The sequence below is a fragment of the Muntiacus reevesi genome, chromosome 1 (genome assembly GCF_963930625.1).
Source record: "Muntiacus reevesi chromosome 1, mMunRee1.1, whole genome shotgun sequence".
Lineage (NCBI taxonomy): Eukaryota > Metazoa > Chordata > Mammalia > Artiodactyla > Cervidae > Muntiacus > Muntiacus reevesi.
In genome coordinates this window covers 196,399,299-196,420,871 of record NC_089249.1, presented here as the reverse complement: position 1 = coordinate 196,420,871, position 21,573 = coordinate 196,399,299, and the positions used below count along the sequence as shown (strand labels likewise).

The following is a 21,573-nucleotide window of genomic DNA, read 5'->3' as shown; positions in this document are numbered from 1 at the left end:
TCTCTGTCTGACTTACTTCACTTAGTATAGCAAGGTTCATCTGTTTTGCAGCAAATGGCATTATTTCACTCTTTTTAGTGGCTAAGTAATATTCCATTGTATATGCTTACCACATCTTCTTTATCCATTTCTCTGTCCATGGACATTTAATTTATTTCCATGTCTTGGCTATTTTGTAAACAGTGCTGCTATGAACATTAGGGTGCATGTACCTTTTCAAATTAGACTTTTCATCTTTCACTGATATATGTCTGGGAGTAGGATTGCTGGATCATATGATCACTCTGTTTCTAGGTTTTTTTTTTTTTTTTTTTTTTTTTGAGGAAGCTCCACACTGTTTCCACTGAACTCTACTATTTCTAAAATAACAACAGGTGACTTAAGTCAGGTTCCCTAAAAGCAGAACATGGGAGGGGTGATCTTGGTACTCATGATTTATTGACAGAATGCTCTGAAAAGAGAGAAAAAGTGAAGGAAACAAGATGAATAGAAGGAGTCAGGCAAGTTTACATTCTTGACTGGAACTTACTTCCATGAGCTGTATCTCACTCTCATCCCATTTTGACACAAGGGAAGCAGCCGTTTTATAAATATCTCTGTCAGTCAATTACTGGCTGCGTGCTTCCCCCACTGTGATGGGAAGATGTTTAACGGCTCCTGCTTCATGGAGACCAGTTTCCAGCAGAGCATTGTAGGGCTGGTGGCTGAGACAGTAAAGAATCCTGTAGCTAGAATGGGAATGCCTGCAATGCTGGAGACACAGGTTTGATCCCTGGTTGGGAAATCCCCTGGAGAAGGGAATGGCAACCCACTCCAGTATCCTTGCCTGGAGAATCCCACGGACAGAGGAGCCTGGCAGGCTACAGTTCATGGGATCTCAAAGAGTCGGACATGACTGAGCATTTTCAGGAGAAGAGGGCAGACAACGGACCCACGGAGACACACCAACAATAATAACGACTGCTCATCCTCATGACCAGCAAACACAACAGAAGAACTTGTATTCGCATTTAGATATGTGTTTGGAGCTCATTCTAATGAGATTCTGAACTGCACTAAGAAGATGTTTATTTCAAATGATGTTCCAAGCTTCTGAGACATTCTGGTGAAGCCTTTCCCTTTCTGAAAGATCTTAGAGATTGCTTACCATACCATTTGACTTTTTAAATGATTTTTTAAATTTATTTTTAACTGGAGTCTAACTTCTTTACAACGTTGTGTTGATTTCTGCTGTACAACCTTAGAAATCAGCTCTATGTGTATTGCTTCCCTTTGAGCCACCCTCCCACCTCCCCCCATCCCACACCCTCCTAGGTCATCACAGAGTTCCGAGCTGGGCTCCCTGTGCTTACAGCAGCTTCCCACTAGCTAGCTGTTTTACACAGGAGAGTGTATATCTGTCAGTGTCACTCTCTCAGTTCATCTCACCCTCTCCTTCCTGCCCTGCATCCACAAGTCTGTTCTCTACGAGGGCGTCTTCATTCCTGCCCTGCAAACAGGTTCATCGGCCTCATTTTCCATTGGGCTTTATCAAGACTAGAATGCAATGTGGTTTTGTTTTTCAAGTATAGTTGATTTAAAATGTGTCACATGGAGCTCTGCTCAGTGTTATGTGGCCGCCTAGAGGGGAGGTCAGTTTGGGGGAGAATGTATACTTGTATACGTATGGTTGAGTCCCTTCACTATTCACCTGACACTATCAGAGCATTGTGAATTGGCTATATCCCAATACAAAATTAAAAGTTTTTAAAATGTGCCAATTTCAGGTATACATCACATCAATTCATATATATATTTTTTCAGATTATTTTCCATTGTAGGTTATTTTGTTGTTATTCAGTTGCTCCGTCGTGTCTGACTCTGCAACCCCATGGACTCGGCACTCCAGGCTTCCCCGTCCTTCACTATTTCCCAGAGTTTGCTCAAACTCATGTCCATTGAGCCAATGATGCTGTCTGACCACCTCATCCTCCATTGCCTCCTTCTCCTCCTGCCCTCGATTTTTCCCCACATCAGGGTCCTGCCCAATGAGATGGCTGGCCAGTCTTGGAGCTGTAGCTTCAGCATCAGTCCTTCCAATGAATATTCAATGTTGATTTCCCTTAGGATTGACTGGATTGATTTCCTTGTGTACAAGGGGCTCTAGAGGGTCTTCTCCAGCACCATAGTTCAAAAGCATCACTTCTTTGGTGCTCAGTCTTCTTTATGGTCCAACTCTCACATCCACCCATGACTACTGGAAAAACAGTAAAGAATCCACCTGCCAAGGCAGGAGGCATAGATTTGATTCCTGGGTTGGGAAGATCCTCTGGAGAAGGGAATGACTACCCACTCCAGTGTTCTTACCTGGAGAATTCCATGGACAGAGGAGCCTGGCGGGCTATACTCCATGGGGTCTCAAAGAGTTGGACACGCAAAGATTCAGACACAACTGAGCAACTACCACTTTAAAGGTTGCTACAAGATATTAAATATGTGATTAGACTGCATGGCTCTTATACTTCCAAATACATTTTTGATAAAGTGTTTCCATCTTTTAGAAAGTAGGAAAAGCAGTAGAAGGAGACATTATTAATGCTTTTCTTGGGATGGAGCACGTCTTCTCTTTTGTAGTTCTGTAAGGTACAGCATCCAATGCTATTTGCTATTTTTACCCCCAGGCGGCGCTAGTGGTAAGGAAACTACCTGCCAACGCAGGAGACAGGAGATGTGAGCTCCATCCCTGGGTCAGGAAGATCTCCTGGAAGAGGGAACGGAAACCCAGTCCAGTATTCTTGTCTGGAGAATCCCATGGACAGAAGAGCCTGGCGAGCTACAGTCCATAAGGTCACAAAGAGTTGGACACGACTGAAGTGACTTAGCACACAAGCATCTCACTTTTTTATAATCAATATTCCATCTTCTGAAATCTTACCCAACATCGCCCAACATTGATAAAAAATCACCCAGTTTTCATGTAATTTTGAAACTCTCAAGCTTCATCTGCGTTGGCTACAAATATGGGTTGGCTCAGCTTCCATATCTAGGTTTGAACCACAGGATCTCAGATTGTCTTCCTTCCTCTTTCTTAGTTCTCAAAAAAATTCCCCCTCAGGAGTTTGTGGGTGTTGCTGAAGTATTATTTGATATCTGCTCAGGGTGTGTTTCTCCCATTCTTTTCTCTGCTTTGAGCTTGAAAGTCCTTAATATGCCTCTCCAGGGTATCTTTCCCTGCTCAGCACAGCAATCTCTACCCACGGCCAGGTCAAGTCTACAGAATGCTGAGATGCAGCTTGACCTGGGCTATAAGAAGCAGTTCCGCACCCATTGTGGGCTGCCATTGTCTCCTGGGCTCCAGAGCTGCTGCACTTGGGCACAGAGTTACGTACACTCATGAACACTGCAGCACCATCTCCCAGCCTATCCTTAACTTAAGGGGCCTTCACGTAGCCACATAGGTCTTTTCAGTTCAGTTCTGTTGTGTCCGAGGTCTTCTGGACACACTGATTCTCTCCACCCTTCTGACTTCTCTCTTGTCCTTTCAGTGACAACTTCTCAAAACCTCCATATCTATCAGCTCGCTCACGTAGGTGTTTTGGAAGCTTTATAAGGGTGTATCTTAATCATTATACAGGAGTATGGAAATTCCATTTCTCGTTCAGTCCATATGCCGAGAAAAAAGGCAAGAAAATCTTTTAGGTAGCTGGAAAAACCCAGGAGGCTCGGAGATGTTAAAAAAAATTCATACTTTGCTGTATATCTGAAACTAATGTGTGTGCATGCTAAGTCCCTTCAGTTGTGTCTGACTCCTTGTGACCCTATGGACTGTAGCCCATCAGGCTCCTCTGTACATGGGGCTCTCCAGGCAAGAATACTGGAGTGGGTTGCCATGCCCTCCTCCAGGGGATCTTCCCATCCAGGGATCAAACCTGGGTCTCCTGCATTGCAGGCAGATTCTTAACCATCTCAGCCACCAGGGAAGCCCTCTGAAACTAAGGAATCACTGTAAATCAACTATTCAACTATATTTTATTGTTCTAATTGGAGGATAATTGTTTTACAGTGTTGTGTGGTCTCTGCCTTACATCAATGCAAATAAGTCATAATTGTATATATATACCCCCTGTCTCTTGAGCCTCCCCGCCCCCCCGCCATTCCACCCCTCTAGGTCATCACAGAGTGCAAGCGAGGCTGGGCTCCCTGTGTTGTACAACTGCTTCCCACTAGTGATCTATTTTACACGTGATAGTGTATATGTGTCAGTGTTACTATCTCAATTTCTCCTAGCCTCTCCTTCCCCTGCTGTGTCCGTAAGTCCGTCCTCTATGTCTGCATTTCCATTTCTTTGTAAATGGGTTCATCAATACTTTCTTCCAGATTCTGTATATATACATTCATATATGATACACTTTTTTTACTTCCTGACTTACTTCACTCTGTATAATAGTCTTTAGGTTCATCCACCTCATTAAAACCGACTGAAATGCATTCCTTTTTATGGTTGAGTGATATTCCATTGTATATATGTATCACAACTTCTTTATCCACTCATCTTTCAATGGACATCTAGGTTGATGGACATATATAGTTCAGTTTAAAAAAAAAAAAAGAAACTTCCCTGGTGGTCTAGTGATTATGACTCCAAGCTTCCATTGCAGGGGGTGAGGTTGGATCCCTGGTAGGGGAACTAAGATCTCACCCATGCAGTGCAGTGTACCCCCACTCCCAAAAATTAAGATTTTAGAAATTTGCACAGTCATTTATTCATCTGTAAATATTTATTAAGTATCTACTCTCTAGATATGATAATAAGCAAGAAGTACATTGCCTTTTTTTCCATAGAACATATTTTCTAATGGCGAAGGAAACCCAATAAATATGTGAATGAATATCTAAATGGGCTGGATGTTGTCTGCTGACCCCTCTAAAGCCATTCAGTGGTCTTCCTGGAATGACAACACATCTGGAGTATAACTGTGGACTTTCTTGGCCTCTGGCTTTCAGTTGGTTTTGGCCAATGGGAAACACCAACAGAATGTCATAAAAATGGAGGAGAGTGAGGTCAGGCTATTTGTTTTCTTAGCTTCTTCCCTACAGATCACCGTGCAAGGATTTCTGTCCCTTGAATGGAGATCAGAGCTCCATGATATGGTATACCAAGTCTTTTCAATTACAGTTTCTTACTCCTTGTCTGTTCTGATGTTTTCTCAGTAGCTTGACATGCAATTTCTAAATGTCTTTAAAAAGAAAATGTAGACAGGAATTGCTTGGTGGTGCAGAAGTTAGGACTCAGCGCTTCCACTGCCATGGACCTGGGTTTAATCCCTGGAGAGGGAACTAAGACCCCACAAGCCATGAGGTGCAGTCAAAAAGATGTAGAAATCTTCAGTTATGCAATTTTTGGAATTAATATTCACATTTTTAAGGGCACAAACTACAATACATTTGTTCTCCCCACCAGGATTTTGCATGTTGTAATAACTACACAAAGAAAGTGAAAGTTGTTTAGTCATGTCCGGCACTTTGCAACCCCATGGACTATACAGTCCATGGAATGCTCCAGAGCAGAATACCGGAGTGAGTAGCCTTTCCCTTCTCCAGGGGATCTTCCCAACCCAGGGATCAAACCCAGGTCTCCCATATTGTAGGCGGATTCCTTCATCATATTTTCAACCAATTCCCACAGCAAAACCCACCATTTCAAAGTGTTTGGTGAGAAACACTTGTTTGTAGATGATGGGCAATGAATTTGTGCTTTAGGTTCATGTGTTTGTCAAAGGAGAACGTTTCTTTCTTTTCTTTAAATGTAGCTTCCTCTTACATGACAGTGGGTAAGAAGGGTTTAGCTTCAGGACTTCCCTGGTCGTCTAGTGGCTAAGAATCTGCCTGCCAATGCAGGGGGACTCAGGTTCGATCCCACATGCCATGGGAAATGTAAGCCCGTGTGCCACAACTACTGTGCCCAGGTTCCAGGGCCCACACTCCACAACAAGAGAAGCTGCCACGATGAGAAGCCTAGGTACTGCAACTGGAGAATAGCCCCTACTTGCCACAACTAGAGAAAGTCAGCAACGCAGACCCAGCACAATCCAAAATAAATACATAAGATTTTAAAAAGACTATCTTTTAAAAAAGAGAAAAGTTTAGCTTCTTGGTAGAATGGTAGACATGCTAGAGTGCCAGGGTGTGTATTAGTTAGTGACCTGGTGAGAAGCAGCTGAACCAGTCAAGTGGATTAAACAGAGAGGGCTTAATGAAGAGACTTCACAGTGTGGGCAGATAAAAGCAGTTCTGAACCTAGTTCCGATGTGTGTGGTTTTCACAAAACCATTCTCTGACACCAGCTGGGAGTCCAACAATTCAACTCAATTGTGATACTGTCTACCCAGAGGTAGCATTATAAGCTCAGGGCTTGGTCCCACAAGACTGCCCCGCCCCCAACTTCCAGTTTCAGATGCCAACACAAGTCCAGGTTATGACCCGTGCTTCTGTCCAAATGACTACAAATCAGAGGTTCCCACTACCTCCTCCATGAGTTCCATGAGTTTGTTAGAATGGCTCACAAAATTCAGAGAACATTTTACTTACTAGATTACTGGTTTATTATCAAAGGTATAGCTCAAGATTTGTCAAATGGAAGAGATGCATAGGACAAGGAACTAGGAAAGCACACATTATTTCTGTTCCCTCTTCCCAAATCTTCATGTGTTCACCAACCCAGAAGCTCTCTGAATCCCAACCTTTTGAGTTTTTATAGAGGCTCATTACACAGCATTCCCTGATGGCTCAGTGGGTGAAGAACCTGCCTGAAATGCAAGAGACACAGGAGACACGGGTTCAGTCCCTAGGTCAAGAAGATCTCCTGGAGGAGGAAATGGCAACTCACTCCAGTATTCTTGCCTGGGAAATTCCAAGCACAGAGGAGCCTGTTGGACCACAGTCCAATGGAGTGGCAAAGGGTCAGACATGACTGAGCATGAGCAAGGGACATAACATAGGAATGACTGATTAAATTGTTGCCATTGGTGACTGATTTGACCTCGAGCCCCTTTCCCCTCCCTGGAAATCAGGAGGATGGGACTGAAAGTTCCTACCTTTCATCATGTGGTTGGCTCCACTGGCAACCAGCCCCAACCATTAGGTACTTTCCCAAAGTACATAAACATAATGTATTATGTAATATACATTAATATATTGTATATAATGTTACATATAATATAATTATACAATATATAATATTAATATATTGTAATATAATGTAATTCATTAACATAAATGCAGTTGTGGTGGAAAGGGGCTTGTTATGAATAATTCATATTCACCTCTAGACAGCATATTAAAAGGCAGAGACATTACTTTGCCAACAAAGGTCCATCTAGTCAAAGCTATGGTTTTTCCAGTAGTCATGTATGGATGTGAGAGTTGGACCGTAAAGAAAGCAGAGCACTGAAGAACTGATGCTTTTGACCTGTGGTGTAGGAGAAGACTCTTGAGAGCCCCTTGAACAGCAAGGAGATCAAAGCAGTCAATCCCAAAGTAAACCAACCCTAAATATTCATTGGAAAGACTGATGCTGAAGCTGGAGCTCCAATACTTTGGCCACCTGATGTGAAGAGTCAACTCATTGGGAAAGACCCTGATGCTGTGAAAGATTGAAGGCAGGAGGAGGAGGGGGTGACAGAGGATGAGATGGTTAGATGGCATCACCGACTCAATGGACATGAGTTTGTGCAAACTCCAGGAGATAGTGAAGGATAGGGAAGCTTGGTGTGCCACAGTCCATGGGGTCGCAAAGAGCCAGACACAACTGAGTGACTGAACAACAACAATAATATTCACCTCTATCGCTCTAAAGTGGTTTCAGGAACCAAAGACAAGATATTGTAATAAAAGATGTTCCCATTGCTCTCATCACTCAGGAAGTTCCAAGGCTTTTAGAAGCTCTGTGCCAGAAATAGGATGAAGACCAAATACCTGTTTCTTATTTTAAAACACAATATCAGACTTCCTTGCTGGTCCAGTAGTTAAGAATCCTTCTGCCAATGCAGGGGACACAGGTTTTATCCCTGGTCTGGGAAGATTTCACATGCCACGGGGCAATTAACCCCATGCACCACACTACTAAGCCTGTGCTCTAGAGCCTGGGCTCTGCAATAAGAGAAGCCACCTCAATGAGAAGCCTGCACACTGCAACTAGAGAAAGCTTGTGCATAGCAACAAGGATCAAGTGCCGCCAAAAAGAGGAAATAAATTAATTAATTAAATGCTTTTTAAAAAACCCACAACAGGTTTAAAGAAACAAAGGAGGGTGGGGCACCTGGAAGTATAATAGCAGTGGGGGAGGTGGGGTTCTTATAACTTCTTGGCTTAAGGGAGCATCTGAATGGAGCAAGTATAGGAAACTGGAAAGGGCTTTAGCCTGTGAGAGAAGAGTCCAACCTCTGTCCAGATGTGCAGTCCCTGCCGGACAGAAGGAGCTGGGAAAATAAATATCCCCATCTCTCTTTTTTAAATCCTTCTTCCCTCCTTCAAGTGGCCTTGTTGTTGTTCAGTCACTCAGCTGTGTCCAACTCTTTGTGATCCCATGGCCTGCAGCACATCAAGCTTCCCTAGCCTTCACTATCTCCTGGAGTTTGCTCAAACTCACGTCCATTGAGTCGGTGATGCCATCTAACCATCTCATCCTCTGTCACCCCCTCCTCCTCCTGCCTTCAATCTTTCACAGCATCAGGGTCTTTCCCAATGAGTTGACTCTTCACATCAGGTGGCCAAAGTACTGGAGCTCCAGCTTCAGCATCAGTCCTGCCAATGAATATTCAGAGTTGATTTCCTTTAGGATTGACTGGTTTGATCTTGCTGTCCCAGGGACTTCAAGAGTGTTTTCCAGTACCGCAATTAGAAAGCATCAATTCTTTGGCACCTAGCCTTCTTTAGGGTCCAACTCTCATATCTGTACATGACTACTGGAAAAACCATAGCGTTCACTATATGACCCTTTGTCAGAGATTGGTCAAGTGGCTACCACTGACATTTGCCTTGTTCTTTCTCTTCCAAACCCAACTGGAAGAGACAGCACAAGAAGAGCCTGATTATATGATCCATACAGGACAACTCCAAGTACACAGAGCAGCATCTAAAAGGATGCTAGGATGGAGAGCAGATTCTTTCACAGTCATTCAAACTGAACGGTCTCACGTTTATTAAAGTTTGAGAGGTTGGCCATACCCTATTGAACTGTTCCTTAGATGGAACATTTGCTCCCTTGGTTGGTGAAGGAAAGAACTGGAATCCTGTGATGTGTGACAGGCTACTGCCTGACCAAGGAAGGATGAGATAGCTGAAGGAGAGATTAAATAAGGAGGTCATCAGCAGATTCTCCTGTCTGATGACCTCTGCTTTTGTTGTTTTGCAGTTTGTTCATTGGTTCATGGGACACTGCATTGTCTGCCTGGATCCCTCTCTAGGGGGCTTTAGGTTCAAACTCTTCAAGAGAGACACAACTTGGATGGGTTGATCAATCAACATCCAATAGAGAGAACTGCTCTAAGACAGACTTCTCTGCTTGGGATACATCATAGGTTATTGGTACCCATAGACCAAACCATGGTCCAATCCTAAAGGATGGGAGGTGAAGTCACATGGTATGATGCCTGGCAACATGTGTGGAAAGAACTCCTTCCGGTCCACTTTGTGAAATGTATCAGTTAGACTTGGCTGTGCAGCAAACAGTCCCCAAATTTCATTTGCTTAAAATAACAATTGTATTCTGTTCATGATTTTGTGGGTTGGCAAGTGATTTCTTCTGGTCTAGTCTACCTGGCTGGTCTGGACTGGTTCTTTCATGCATTTTCGGTCAGTTGGTGGGTCAGCTGTTTGCTGGATGATTAAACAGCCCACTGCTAGATCTGGCAGGTAGGCGATCAGGGTGAGGAATTATTGACTAGACAGCCCCTTTTCTCTTCCACATGGCCTCCCATTCTCTAGCAAGCTAACTGGGGCTCATTTACATGGTGATCTTAGGGTTTCAAGTGCATCAGGAGAGGGAAAGCCCCGGTGCGTGAGCATTTTTCAAATCTCTGCTTGTATCCTGTTAACTTGCTATTCCACTGGCCAAAGTCAGTTACCTGGCCAAGTGTAGAGCCAGCATGGGTGGACTACACACAAAGATGGGTAATTCTTGCATTTGTTCATGCAAATAATCTCTCACTTGCAGACTGATCTTTGAGCACACAGAATACGCAGAATTTCATAGCCTTCTCTTGGATTCAGGCATTTCAGTTTAATATTTAGACAATTTTCACTTCACCTCAACTGACAAAGATAGATCTAAACCTTTCAGTTGCCATGCAAAATAAACCTTTTTCCATGTTTTAATAACTGTAATTTTTAAAAAATTTTATTGAAGTATGGTTGATTTACAAGGTTGTATTATATCAAAAGAAACATTTTTTGAGTATCACATGAAGCAAATATTTTTAATACTACCAGAGGGGTTGACTGCCAGCCTACCTATACAGCCATATCTTGGTATTATTTGAATATTTTACCGCATTGACTCTAATTAATTTATAACAAGAAACAGGAAACTGAAAGACACTCATCGCAAGGATGTGAAACTGAATAAAGGAAACCTTATTTTAAATGGAGTTGGAAAGGCCAGAAAGGGGAGCTGTCATGCCTTACCATTCACTGCCACCTGCAGACCTCAAACAGAAAGAGAGGTACTTGGCATTTTCAACAGGAAAACTACTGCTTTAATAGCCAGTGGGAGGAAGGAAGGTTTTCTTCTTGCTTGGGGACAGTCCAGTCAATGAAAAGCCACTACACTTTCAACTCCCAGATTCTTTGCTTACAATAACCCTTTCCAACTGCTTTCCCCTCTGAAACAGCAGTTCCTCTTCTTTGCATCTCTGGACTTGCATATAGTTTTTGCTATAGCACGCTTGTCCCATATTGCAATTCTCTGGTATTTCCAAATAAACTAATTTTTCTGGTAAAATAACTGGCAGTTTTATTTTTTCTTTATTTTTAAAAAATTTTTATTGAAGCATTTACAATGTTACATTAATTGGACTGCTTTATTTTTAAGGTCAACAGGGATATGTTTCACAACTGTTTTAAAACCAAGGCAAGACATCAATCACTAAATGTATATTTGAACTTGTCAAACTAGGAGATGTTTGCAATATTTGTGGTGGATCATTACCAAGACTGTTTTCATATGAATGAGAAGACAATTTCAGGACACCATATTAATGGAATCAGTCATGAATTTTACCAGCCAAGTGGTTGAGTTTAATTACATGGGGTGTCCCCAGTGGCTCAATAGTAGAAGAATCAGCCTGCGATGCAGGACATGCAGCAGGAACTGTAGGTTTGATTCCTGGGTCAAGAAGATGCGCTGGAGGAGGAAATGGCAACTCACTCCAGTATTCTTGCCTGGAGAATCCTATGGACAGAGGAGCCTGGTGGGCTACAGTCCATGGTGTCACAAAAGAGTTGGACACGATCTAGTGACTAAACAACAACAATAACATATTGGGTGGCCCTGTCTCTAAGACCAGAGTTATGGGTAGTCACGTTGCAGAAGTGGTAAACTGAGAAATGAAAGGATAACAGGGAACTGGGTAACATAAAGTTTATCACACTCTTCCACACTCTGGACTTCCACCCTCTCATTAAAGGAGCCTTCTCAACATTGGATCCATTTTCTCGGCATCGATGGAGATTGGGACCACTCGCCATTACCTGGTTTTCCCCCTTGGCCACCATCATCATTTCCAAATTCATTTTCTGAAGTATGGTCCATCCTGGTAATGTACTATTTAAATTACTTGGATGAAAAGAAAACTAATGGACCCATTATGCAAGTGCTCCTACTGAAAGGTTGTTACACAGCTGTGAAAAACGCTGGGATTCTTGGCCTCCAGAGGAGAGGAATTCAATCCAGGGCCAGTGACAAGGCTTGATCACTTGGAGCTTCTGTGTAATAAAGTTTTATTAAAGTATAAAAGAGTTAGAGAAAGCTTCTGACATAGACATCAGAACGGGGCAGAATGAGTGCCCCCCTGCTAGTCTTTAGCAGGAAGCTATATACATACTAGCAGACAACTAATTAGAGAAAGGAAATGTCTCATAACTCAGAGAGTGGCACCAGGCCCCTCACCCACAACATGCATTTTGAGATAACATTGGCACAAGGCGAGTCATCTCGGGCAATAAAATGATTGACATGAATCTTGAAGAAAGCCAGATTTCCAAGCAAATACATAGTCTCATTAATATAGCTTAAGAGAATATTAGCATGAATAAAAATACTGGTTTGTTGAGTAAAACATACTGATTTGTCAAGTCGGTTCTGAGTCTTGGGCAGAACTGACTTGAAGAAAGACAGAGTCTAAGGTAAATACGTAGTTCATTAACATAGCTTAAGAAAAGCATTTCCATAAGAAATATGAATTGGTTAGCTCAAGGTTTGAGAAAAGATAAGCTTAGGTGTAACCAGGTGATGTCATGGCAACACAGAATTTTATTTTATTTTATTTATTTATTATTCATTTATTTTTATTTGTTGGAGGCTAATTACTTTACAATATTGAAGTGGGTTTTGTCATACATTGACATGAATCAGCCATGGAGTTACATGTATTCCCCATCCCAATTTCCCTCCCACCTCCCTCTCCATCCGATTCCTCTGGGTCTTCCCAGTGCACCAGGCCCGAGCACTTGTCTCACGCATCCCACCTGGGCTGGTGATCTGTTTCACTATAGATAATATACATGCTGTTCTCTCGAAACATCCCACCCTCGCCTTCTCCCACAGAGTCCAATAGTCTGTTCTGTACATCTGTGTCTCTTTCTCTGTCTTGCATATAGGGTTATCATTACCATCTTTCTAAATTCCATGTATATATGTGTTAATATGCTGTAATGTTCTTTAACTTTCTGGCTTACTTCACTCTGTATAATGGGCTCCAGTTTCATCCATCTCATTAGAACTGATTCAAATGAATTCTTTTTAACGACTGAGTAATATTCCATAGTGTATATGTACCACAGCTTCCTTATCCATTTGCCTGCTGATGGGCATCTAGGTTGCTTCCATGTCCTGGTTATTATAAACAGTGCTGCAATGAACATTGGGGTGCATGTGTCTCTTTCAAATCTGGTTTCCTCAGTGTGTATGCCCAGAAGTGGGATTGCTGGGTCATATGGCAGTTCTATTTCCAGTTTTTAAAGAAATCTCCACACTGTTCTCCATAGTGGCTGTACTAGTTTGCATTCCCACCAACAGTGTAAGAGGGTTCCCTTTTCTCCACACCCTCTCCAGCATTTATTGCTTGTAGACTTTTGGATAGCAGCCATCCTCTCTGGCGTGTAATGGTACCTCATTGTGGTTTTGATTTGCATTTCTCTGATAATGAGTGATGTTGAGCATCTTTTCATGTGTTTGTTAGCCATCTGTATGTCTTCTTTGGAGAACTGTCTGTTTAGTTCTTTGGCCCATTTTTTGATTGGGTCATTTATTTTTCTGGTATTGAGCTTCAGGAGTTGCTTGTATATTTTTGAGATTAATCCTTTGTCTGTTGCTTCATTTGCTATTGTTTTCTCCCATTCTGAAGGCTGTCTTTTCACCTTACTTATAGTTTCCTTTGTTGTGCAAAAGCTTTTAAGTTTCATTAGGTCCCATTTGTTTATTTTTGCTTTTATTTCCAATATTCTGGGAGGTGGGTCATAGATGATCCTGCTGTGATTTATGTCGGAGAGTGTTTTGCGTATGTTCTCCTCTAGGAGTTTTATAGTTTCTGGTCTTACATTTAGATCTTTAACCCATTTTGAGTTTATTTTTGTGTATGGTGTTAGAAAGTGTTCTAGTTTCATTCTTTTACAAGTAGTTGACCAGTTTTCCCAGCACCACTTGTTAAAGAGGTTGTCTTTTTTCCATTGTATATCCTTGCCTCCTTTGTCGAAGATAAGGTGTCCATAGGTTCATGGATTTATCTCTGCGCTTTCTATTCTGTTCCATTGATCTATATTTCTGTCTTTGTGCCAGTACCATACTGTCTTGATGATTGTGGCTTTGTAGTAGAGTCTGAAGTCAGGCAGGTTGATTCCTCAAGTTACATTCTTCTTTCTCAAGATTACTTTGGCTATTCGAGGTTTTTTGTGTTTCCATACAAATTGTGAAATTATTTGTTCTAGTTCTGTGAAAAATACTGTTGGTAGCTTGATAAGGATTGCATTGAATCTATAGACTGCTTTGGGTAGTATAGTCATTTTGACAATATTGATTCTTCCAATTCATGAACACGGTATGTTTCTCCATCTGTTTGTGTCCTCTTTGACTTCTTTCATCAGTGTTTTATAGTTTTCTATGTATAGGTCTTTTGTTTCTTTAGGTAGATATACTCCTAAGTATTTTATTCTTTTTGTTGCAATGGTGAATGGTATTGTTTCTTAATTTCTCTTTCTGTTTTCTCATTGTTAGTGTATAGGAATGCAAGGGATTTCTGTGTGTTAATTTTATATCCTGCAACTTTACTATATTCATTGATTAGCTCTAGTAATTTTCTGGTAGAGTCTTTAGGGTTTTCTATGTAGAGGATCATGTCATCTGCTAACAGCGAGAGTTTCACTTCTTCTTTTCCTATCTGGATTCCTTTTACTTCTTTTTCTGCTCTGATCGCTGTGGCCAAAACTTCTAAAACTATGTTGAATAGTAGTGGTGAGAGTGGGCACCCTTGTTTTGTTCCTTATTTCAGGGGAAAAGCTTTCAATTTTTCACCATTGAGGGTTACGCTTGCTGTGGGTTTGTCATATATAGCTGTTATTATGTTGAGGTATGTTCCTTCTATTCCTGCTTTCTGGAGAATTTTAATCATAAATGAGTGTTGAATTTTGTCAAAGACTTTCTCTGCATTTATTGAAATAATCATATTGTTTTTATCTTTCAATTTGTTAATGTGGTGTATTACATTGATTTGCGGATATTAAAGAATCCTTGCATTCCTGGGATAAAGCCCACTTGGTCATGATGTATGATTTTTTTAGTATATTGTTGGATTCTGTTTGCTAGAATTTTGTTAAGGATTTTTGCATCTATGTTCATCAGTGATATTGGCCTGTAGTTTTCTTTTTTTGTGGCATCTTTGTCTGGTTTTGGAATTAGGGTGATGGTGGCTCATAGAATGAGTTTGGAAGTTTAACTTCTTCTGCAATTTTCCGGAAGAGTTTGAGTAAGATATGTGTTAGCTCTTCTCGAAATTATTGGTAGAATTCAGCTGTGAAGCCATCTGGTCCTGGGCTTTTGTTTGCTGGAAGATTTCTGATTACAGTTTCGATTTCCTTGCTTGTGATGGTTCTGTTAAGATCTTCTATTTCTTCGTGGTTCAGTTTTGGAAAGTTATACTTTTCTAAGGATTTGTCCATTTCTTCCAAGTTGTCCATTTTATTGGCATAGAGCTGCTGGTAGTAGTCTCTTATGATCCTTTGTATTTCAGGCAACACAGAATTTTAAAAGAAACCTCCTTTTAATTTTGTGTAGAAAAGGGGAAAAAATCTGACTCTTGTCCTCCTGCCACTTAGTTAAATTCAGTTCAGTAACTCAGTCGTGTCTGATTCTTTGAGACCCAATAGACTGCAACATGCCAGGCTTCCCTGTCCATCACCAACTCCTGGAGCTTGCTCAGACTCATGTCCATCAAATCAGTGTTGTCATCCAACTGTCTCATCCTCTGTTGTCCCCTTCTCCTCTGCCTTCAATCTTTCCCAGCATCAGGGTCTTTTCCAAGGAGTCAGTTCAGTCAGGTGGCCAAAGTATTGGAGTTTCAGCATCAGTCCTTCCAGTGAATATTCAGGACTGATTTCCTTTAGGATGGACTGGTTGGATCTCCTTGCAGTCCAAGGGACTCTCAAGAGTTTTGTCCAACACCACAGTTCAAAAGCATAAATTCTTCAGTGCTCAGCTTTCTTTATAGTCCAACTCTCATATCCATACATGACTACTGGAAAAACCATAGCTTTGACTAGATGGACCTTTGTCAGCAAAGTAATGTCTCTGCTTTTTAACATGCTGTCTAGGTCTGTCATAGCTTTTATTCCAAGGAGCAGGTGTCTTTTAATTTCATGGCTGCAGTCACTGTCTGCAGTGATTTTGGAGACCAAGAAAATAAAGTCTGTCACTGTTTCCATTGTTTTGCCATCTATTTGCCATGAAGTGATGGGACAAGATGCCATGATCTTTGTTTTTTGAATGCTGAGTTTTAAACCAGCTTTTTCACTCTCTTCTCACTTTGATCGATAGACTCTCTAGTTCTTCTTAGTTTTCTGCCATCAGGGTGGTGTCATCTGCATATCTCAGGTTACTGGTATATCTCCTGGCAATCTTGATTACAGCTTGTGCTTCATACAACCTAGCATTTGGCTTGATGTACTCTACATAGAAGTTAAATAAGCAGGGTCACAATATACAGGCTTGACGTACTCCTTTTCCAATTTGGATTCAGTCTGTTATTCCATGTCTAGTTCTAACTGTTGCTTCTTGACCTGCATTCAGATTTCTCAAGAGGCAGGTTAGGTGGTCTGGTATTCCCATCTCTTTCATAATTTTCCACAATTTGTTGTGATCTACACAGTCAAAGGCTTTGGCGTAATCAACAAAGCAGAAGTAGATGTTTTTCTGGTATTCTCTTGCTTTTTGATGATCCAACAGATGTTGGCAATTTGATCTCTGGTTCCTCTGCCTTTTTTAAATCCAGCTTGAACATCTGGGAATTCATGGCTCACGTACTATTGAAGTCTGGCTTGAAGAATTTTGAGCATTACTTTGCTAGCGTGTGAGATGAATGCAATTGTGAGGTAGTTTGAACATTCTTTGGCATTGCCTTTCTCTGGGATTGGAATGAAAACTGACTTTTTCCAGTCCTGTGGCCACTGATGAGTTTTCCAAATTTGTAGGCATATTGAATGCAGCACTTTCACAGCATCATCTTTTAGGATTTGAAATAGCTCAACTGGAATTCCATCATCCCCACTAGCTTTGTCCATAGTGATGCTTCCTAAGGCCCACTTGACCTGGCATTTTAGGATGTCTGGCTCTAGGTGAGTGACCACACCATTGTGGTTATCTGGGTCATGAAGATCTTTTCTGTATCATTCTTCTGTGTGTTATTGCCACCTCCTCTTAATATCTTCTGCTTCTGTTAGGTCCATGCTATTTCTGTCCTTTATTGTGCTCATATTTGCATGAAATTTTCCCTTGGTATCTCTAATTTTCTTGAGGAGATCTCTAATCTTTCCCATTCTATTGTTTTTCTCTCTTTCTTTGCACTGATCACTGAGGAAGGTTTTCTTATCTCTCCTTGCTATTCTTTGGAACTTTGCATCCAAATGGGCATATCTTTCCTTGTCTCCTTTGCATTTAGTTTCTCTTCTTTTCTCAGCTATTTGTAAGGCCTCCTCAGACAACCTTTTTGCATTTCTGCCGCTTAAGAGAAAGATAAAAAATGTCTGGCTCCTGCAGCCTATTTCCTCCATTTGCGGGGCCTTGGCCTTCCTGCATGTTACCACCTCACTACCAATGGCCGCAGTCATCTCATCCAGCCACAAGACTCCTTGAGAAACTAAAGCTCGAGATAAGAAGAGATGTACTTCCTGTTTTGGTTGCTGTTAGCTCGGAGAAGCTACCAGACTGGGTTACCAGCGAGGACTTTCGTCTTGTGGGTAAGGAGGAACTGGTTTTGCGTTTTTTCCACGGAAAATAGAATGTGCTTTGCTTGTGATCTTGGGTCTTAAAATAATACACTGGCTCTGGAAAGATTTTAAAGGATAGCTCATTAGGTGTCTTGTTGCTTTATTTTTAAACTTAAATTTATTTTAAAATTTATTTTTAATTGGAAAATAATTGCTTTACAATATTGTACTGGTTTCTGCCATGCTTTATCTCTTGAAAGGTGCTCTAGGGACATTGTTTCATATTTATTTCCCCATTTCAGTTTAGTATGTATAGAACATAGTAAAATGTCTTCAAATACGCAAAAGAAATCATGAATTGTGTGTTGAGGGGCTTAAGAAGAACTAGAATAAGAAAGTTTCAATGAATAGAGTCTGAAGCAAATACTGCTTTGTGAAACTTGGTTCATTTTTCTCTCTATCTTTGTGAAGTAAAATGTATTTTTTATAATAAGTCTTTAAAAAAAAAAACCTCTCTAAATCAATGTTGCTAGATATGTGAAATAAACAGACCCAAAAAACAAATACGATATGGTCTCACTTAGATGTAGAAACTACGGTAGTCAAATGCTTAGAAGCAGAGACTAGAATGATGTTTTCCAGGGGAGGGAGGGAGATGGGAGGGGAAGGTCATAGGGTATAAAGTTTTAATTACACAAGATGAAAAACTCCAGTGACAGCTTAGTGTCTATAGCTAATGGTATTGTATTGTATACTTAAAATTTTCTAAGAGGGTAGATCTTATGTTAAGTGTTATTCACACACACACACACACACTCAAATCATAAAGAGGGCAGGAGGATAATTTCAGATATGATGGATATGTTTATGTCCTTGATGGTAGTGATAGTTTCATATGTGTATATTTATTTCTAAACTTGTCAAGTTATATACATAAAATATGTACTCTCGCATGCTTTTTACATGATGACCATCCCTCAGTAAAGTGGTTAAAAAAAAGAAATCAATATCACTAGAGGTCTCAGCTCTTCCGAAAAATATTATCACCCTTTTCACATACGATATTCACTTCAGTTAAACTGGTTTTGAAAGAGTCTTTAAAAAAAAAGAATAACCATTAACTAGACTGGGTTTCTCTACATTGAGAGTTTCTATAGTTTATCTTAGGGTAGGCTTTTGGAAGGGAAGTATAGTCAAAAAGGAAAATGAATGTTGAGAGAAGGGAAAGGATCAGGAAGTAACAAAGTGTAACTCCTGGCACATGCCAACATACAGAATGTCTTGAGGTAAAGTCCATGGTCTCCAGATCTCCAGAGTTCTAATTATTCCCTCCAGATCCCCAAATGGCCTCATTTATTTATATTCCAAGTTTAGACCTAGGCGACAAGGGGGTTTGGGCTTCCCAAGTGGCATTAGTGATAAAGAACCTCCCTGCTAGTGCAAGAGATTTAAGAAATGCGGGTTTGACCCCTGGGTTGGGAAGATCTCCTGAAGGCATGGCAACCCACTCCAGTGTTCTTGCCTGGAGAATCCTATGGACAGAGGAGCCTGGAGGGCTACAGTCCAAAGGGTGGCAAAGAGTCGAATAGGACTGAGTGACGACGACTACTACTACTAACCTTGCTTCTAGAAGCCATTATGCTATAATCATCCTTGTAGAACCTTGCTTACTTCCCAGAATTGGAGTTGTTGAGTCAAAAGACAGGTAGAAATGAAAGGGTTTTGATAAACAATGAACCACCTGCCTGCTAAATTTTGTGACCATCCAAAATAAATCCTCATGGGGCTTATTTATCCCAGGAACCCTTGCCACATCCTGCTTGGGAGTGCTTCTAAGGTTGTCGTTCCGGGAACCTCGACTGCTATGGGAAGCAGGTGCCTGTTGCTACTCTCTGGTGAGTAGAACAAAGAATTCTCTCCACCCTCCATTACCCTGGATACCCCAGCTTTGGTTGCTTTCCAGAATTTGGCACTTTCTCCAGAAATTCCTGTGTGTGTGTGTCCTACTCCAAAGTCTGATACCAAGTCTCTTAGTTGCTCTCCTCCAAAGCAGAACTGAGACAAAAACTTAGGTTTAATTAATTTAGGCTTCCCAGATGGTGCTAGTAGTAAAGAACATGCCTGCTAATGAAGGAGACATAAGAGATGTCGGTTCGAGCGCTTGGTGGGGAAGATCCCCTGGAGAAGGGCATGGCAACCCACTCCAATATTCTTGCCTGGAGAATCTCATGGACAGAGGATCCTGGTGGGCTACAGTCCGTAGAGTCCCAAAGAATCAGACACAACTGAAGTGACTGAGCACAAACACACGTTTGGGAAGGAATCCCAGAAGGTTTTAGGGCCCTTTGGGACGGAAAGCCAAAGAGGGAAGAGAGAAGAGTGACGGTGAGGAGTTAGCACTGTGGGTAACTGGTACTCCAGTCCTTCTGGGTATCCTTTCAGCGTGTAATGTGCCTTAGAAGGGCAAAGAATCTGGGCTGTGTATCTTCCAGTCCTCCTCCTGTGCTTCTTGATGCCCTTCACGGGCTGCAAAAAAACACCCTTTTACAGAAAGATACAGGAAGCTTCCCTGGTGGCTCAGACGGTAAAGCGTCTGCCTGCAGTGCGGGAGACCTAGGTTCGATCCCTGGGTTGGGGAGATCCCCTGTAGAAGGCAATGGCAACCCACTCCAGTACTCTTGCCTGGAAAATTCCATGGACCGAGGAGCCTGGTGGGCTACAGCCCATGGTGTCGCAGAGTCGGACACGACTCAGCAACTTCACTTTCACTTTCACCATAAGTTATCTGCTTACTGTGCAACCCCTTTCTAGGTAGTCTTAGGGGACATGGCAAGCATCTAACATGCTGACTGACCACTATGTGGGTCCAAACTTGGAGGACCATCGCTTAGTATACTATAGTAACTGGAACCTACCCACCTGTCTGCTCTGGGCTTTAGAGACTTCAAGATAATAAAAAATACCACTGGAGGAATCAAACACAGTTTAAGCCTAGGCCGTTTGTAAGCAGTTCTTAGAGGCAAGCACGTGATGGCCATTAGTTTATGACAGAAGTGAACTAATTTTTTCTTTCTGTAAAGATTCAGGTAATCACTATTCTCAGCTTTGTGGGCCATTTTGATCTCTGTCTTAATGCCTCAACTCTGCTTGTTGCTTTATAAAAGCAGCCACAGAGTGGGACAGATCTTTTGGAATTTTTCTAGTGGGGTTTTCACAAAACTGCATTGGAAACCCCCCACAAAAAAGTAAATAAATAAATAAATAAATAAAAGCAGCCACCGACCTTTCCTGAACGGATAGGCACTGCCGTGTTCCAATAAAGCTTGATTTATAGACATAGGAATGGAATTTCAGGTAATTTCCACATTCCATGCATGCACTATATTCTCTTTGATTAAAAAATATATATATTTAAAAACCACTAAAAACAATTCTTAGCTCATGGGCTGCACAAAAACCAGGTAGGGGTCTGCATTTGGCCCAAGGCCATAGTTTGCTGACCCCCACCCTATGGTCATATTTCTTCTTTATGTGTCAGAAAAGCACTCACAAGGAAAATGCAGAGGCTTGAGGGTTTAGTTGTTTTTTTGTTGTTGTTGTTTGTTTGTTTGTTTTTCAGCTGTGCTGGATCTTCGTCACTGCTTGCAGACTACTCTCTGGTTGTGGTGCACAGGCTTCTCATTGTGGGGGCTTCTCTTGTTGTGGAGTGCTGGCTCTAGGGTGCACGGGCTTCAGTAGTTGCAGCACACTGGCTTGGTTGCCCCATGGCATGTGGGATCTTCCCCGACCAGAGATCGACCCTCCGTCCCGTGCATTGGCAGGTAGATTCTTGACCACTGAACCACCAGGGATGCCCAGTGAAGTGTCTACAAAAGCCCCAAAATGATGGGATTCTGAGAGCTT

At 41.6% G+C, this 21,573-nt stretch overlaps 1 protein-coding gene and 1 non-coding gene across 2 annotated transcripts in view; both read left to right on the top strand.

The window, feature by feature from the left end:
• Positions 1–17,656: 17,656 nt before the first annotated feature.
• Positions 17,657–21,573, top strand: part of LOC136166713 (putative adhesion G protein-coupled receptor E4P) — a 36,080-nt gene continuing 32,163 nt past the window's right edge. Inside the window, exons 1-2 of the mRNA XM_065933374.1 lie at positions 17,657–17,700; positions 19,471–19,565. Of these exons, the coding sequence (XP_065789446.1) occupies positions 19,535–19,565 (31 nt within the window). The 5' untranslated portion in view covers positions 17,657–17,700; positions 19,471–19,534. The remainder of the gene's footprint in view (positions 17,701–19,470; positions 19,566–21,573) is intronic.
• On the top strand, positions 20,843–20,907 carry LOC136156809 (U7 small nuclear RNA). Its single transcript, XR_010661272.1, has one exon. It is a non-coding gene; the product is annotated as a U7 small nuclear RNA (small nuclear RNA).